Genomic DNA, 3,727 nt, shown 5'->3' on the forward strand with positions numbered 1-3,727 from the left:
ATTTAATAGAATAGAATAAACAAAAAGTTGAACAAATTTTATAAAATTTAAAACTTTAATTTGTCTATAAATCAGAATCACGAACTTTTTTTTTGCTAGAAAATTACTATGCTTTTAAACAAGAATAAAAAAAAAATTTAGGTATATTGTTTTAATTGGGTCATCTTCACTGCATTAATTTTATCAATATTTATTTAATTACACAAAACTTTTATTACTCATGTTAATCTTCCTAAATGATTTCTTCATTTCTTAATTAAGGATTTTGTAACCAAAAGTGGTTCCATGCACTTATTTTATTGAGCCTTTCAAAGCGGTCTTTATGCAGCGCTTCATCCAAAAAGAACCTCAACTGCAACGACAAGTCTCCGCAATAAACTTGTTTCTTTTTCATAATCTCCATGGGATTTCTAAAAGCCTTGTTGCCTTGCACCATAATGTAAAGAACCAGATTTGCGCCCCAAAAGTCCAACTGTTCACCACTGTAGCGCTTAGTGTTGAAATACTCCGGTGGATAGTACAACATTGTTCCCTTGAAATCTTCAAAGTCAGCATTCTAGAAAGCATCAAGTTTTTTTTAGTTTTATAGAAGTAACTCAAAGGTGCAATTTATTATCTGATGTAAAAAAAAAGTTTTATTTGTACTTTAAAGCTGAAAACAAGAATGTTTTTTTCTTCTTTAAGATTTTTTTTAATCATTACAATACAATACTAAAATATAAGTAATGTAACTAACACAATACTTAGCTTTAGGTTAGAATTTTAATTGATTATGTACTGCAATTTGTATATAACCTACCTGCTTATAAACTGCGCAGCCGAAGTCAATGAGTTTTATATTTAAGTTTCGTGGATTAATCAGGATATTTTCCGGCTTGACATCGCTATGAACAACTTGATCCAATTGGTTTGAGTGAATCACTTCCAAGTATTCAGTAACTGTTATATATTCGAATGTAACATCTTTATTTAAAATAAAGATTTAATTAATTAAAATTTATAAAGAAACAAACAGTTAATTTAAATCTTTATAGTAAACCTATATCTATACATCTATTAATGAAAAAACATTTAAATAGTTTTAGTAACAAATGTTAACAAAGAAAATACGTACATCAACGTAAATCTTTTTAGCGTTTTTTTCTGACAAAGCCCCTTTTTTGTGGATGAATTGTTTCATAGTGATAAAGCCCTTCGGTTTTTCCATCACGATCAAAAAAAACTTTTCATATTGAAACCACTCGAATACCTTAACAACACCTTTAAAAATATAATGATAACTAGTTCAGATTGCTTAAAACCGTTTAAAATTTTGAAATTTAAATAACAAAAACAGGTGTATTACAAATATTAACTAACGAATATTATTATTTATTTTATAGTAGTCTAATTATTAAAAGACTTAAAATAACAAAACAAACCTGGATAACCTTTATTTCTCGTTGCCTTGTAATGTAATACCAACTCTTCTGGTATATTTTGTCCACCACAAAGACTTTCTTTGTAAGATCCCGCGTTTAAATATTTCACTGCTACTTCAAATCCAGTGGTACGATTTTTAGCTAAAATAGTTGTTATTTTAGAAATTGTTTTTATTAAATTAAGTATTTTTGTTTTGCTTGCTAAATATATATAGTTGTATAGACATAATTTTGGACCAAAGTCTAAATTAATCTTTTATAAAGTTATTTGTTTCAAAATGTTGAATATTTTACATTAAATAGAAAAACTCAATTTAAGACTAACCTGTGTATACACTACCCTGGCCACCTTGACCTAACTTGGGGCCCATTAGATATTTATATTCAAACTTGTAACCATAACTAGAAGAAATGAACTTATTGCTTTCATTCAAAAGTTCATTACTTGTATTTGCTTGCCAACCTAGGTTTAATTTCCTCTCGTTAGTTTGAATGGTTTTGTTGTATTTCGGACCTCTTTTCAACATTTCAGCTAAAGTAGGTTTGCAAGGTCTCTTTTGTTGGTTAGGACTCTCAAACAGACATGACGTTTTATTATGCTTGTTGTAGTTGGTAGAAAATTTTTGTGCGCGCATTTTTTCATTTGTAATTGTTTTATTAAAAGTAAATGCTAACAAATGGTTAGTTTTACATAATAAACTTGATATTTTTATTACTTCTGATTAATTTATAATTTAAATTTATGTATAATTTAATGTAGATATAAAAAAAAATATATAGCAATCTTTTGTTAAATTTTAAAGTAACTGTTAACTGAACTAATCAAAACTTTTCTATAGTTCTATAGCGTATTACTTTAAATCTAACAAAAACCTACACTTAGTTTTTTTAAAAACATATTTAGCTTTCACATTTAGACTTTTAATCATGGTTTTTTAGCTAATACTGATTCAATAGTTTTAAATTAGTTCTGATTAAGTTTAGTAAGTACTTGTAATTAGTGGATTAACAAAAAGTAACTTATATTAACTTATTTTATTAATTTATAAAACTACATGCCAAGCCTGAGATTTTCTCATAGTTATGTTCTAAAAGTCTAAAATAGTTTAAACACTGAAAACTAAGATTAAAAGGTGAAAGTATTATAAGAAAAGAACTTTAAGTAAATAGTTTATTGAACTTACTGATAAAATAAACATTCTATAAAAGTTAGCATAAATTTATGATATACCAAATTTAACCAGGATTTGTAAAGCTGGAATTTTTGAAGTCAACTGAACTAAAAGTCACTACTTTATTTATAATTTTTTCGTTTGGTTTAAAAGTAAACATATACCAAGAGTTTTAGTTTAGTAGAAAAGTAGCACAATAAACAATTTGTCTAACTTGTGTAAATAATTTAATTAAAAAATAGATAAGTTCTTAAGAAATTGAATTCTACCAAGGACCACTTTTAAGTTTCTTAAATTTCTACAACAAGTAAGATCACAAAAATTGCGTGTTTATGCAGAAATGGTATATCTTTAAAGCAAAATACTCATACAAAATAGATTTTTTTTATAAGTTGAAGTAAATTAAGATAAAAAACAAAAAAAAAAACTTTTAGAGCATACTCTTTTTTATATGTAAAAGCAGAGTCTATAACAGTTATACAAACTAAAAAACTAAGTAAATAGTAATTTTTTACAAGTTTAGTAAAGTTTCTTTCAAACCAAAATTAAAAAGCTATATATAAACATTTTACAGGATATTGTTATTAATTTAGAAAGAGAGCATTTAAAAAAAAGAAATATCTGGTATGTTTTAAAATAATTATTTTAAATGTTATTTATTTAAATGTTATGTTTGTTTTATATTGGTTTTTAAAGTCAAAAAATCTTCATAACTAAAGTTTTATTATGAATCAATTTAGCAGCAAAGAACAAGTTATGTAATTAAAAATTAAAGTTACTTGTCAAAATTAGAACATTTAACTAAAATCAAGGCATCACTTTTTATTTAAGAAAATCAATTAGAAAACATTTCTTTCTCTATTCCGTGCAATTGAGTTAGGAATTTGTAGAAATCATCTTTCACAGGAAAACTAGAATTTATATAACTTGCACTATCAGATTTCTATGAAAATAAATAATTATCGTTTTCTAATTATTCTATCAGAATTTAATTTACAATACTTTCAAAACTATATACACTATTTGTAAAATAAAGTTGTATCATATGTATGAGTAAATAAATACCATTTTGCATAATTTATTGTTTAAGATATAAAGAATAAGTGTAATCTGAGAAATGAACAAACATTTTTT

The 3,727-nt window shown here is 25.0% G+C and overlaps 1 protein-coding gene across 1 annotated transcript; it reads right to left on the reverse strand.

Moving 5' to 3' along the window:
- Positions 1-256: 256 nt before the first annotated feature.
- On the reverse strand, positions 257-1,792 carry LOC145829012 (serine/threonine-protein kinase prk-2-like). Its single transcript, XM_082936753.1, has 4 exons — positions 1,747-1,792; positions 1,422-1,562; positions 800-939; positions 257-556 (listed from the first exon to the last, which is right to left on the reverse strand). Exons 1-4 carry the CDS (start codon positions 1,790-1,792, stop codon positions 257-259), a joined length of 627 nt encoding a protein of 208 aa, XP_082792879.1.
- Positions 1,793-3,727: the final 1,935 nt, after the last annotated feature.

This window comes from Thalia democratica, chromosome 2 (genome assembly GCF_965202585.1).
Source record: "Thalia democratica chromosome 2, ktThaDemo2.hap1.1, whole genome shotgun sequence".
NCBI classification, from domain to species: Eukaryota; Metazoa; Chordata; class Thaliacea; order Salpida; family Salpidae; genus Thalia; species Thalia democratica.

Coding starts and splice junctions, on each gene's coding strand:
- LOC145829012 (XM_082936753.1), bottom strand. CDS start 1,792: ATGGGCCCCAAGTTAGGTCAAGGTGGCCAGGGTAGTGTATACACAG. Junction 1,563..1,746: donor CCAGGGTAGTGTATACACAG/GTTAGTCTTAAA, acceptor CAACTATTTTAG/CTAAAAATCGTACCACTGGA. Junction 557..799: donor GCTGCGCAGTTTATAAGCAG/GTAGGTTATATA, acceptor GATGCTTTCTAG/AATGCTGACTTTGAAGATTT.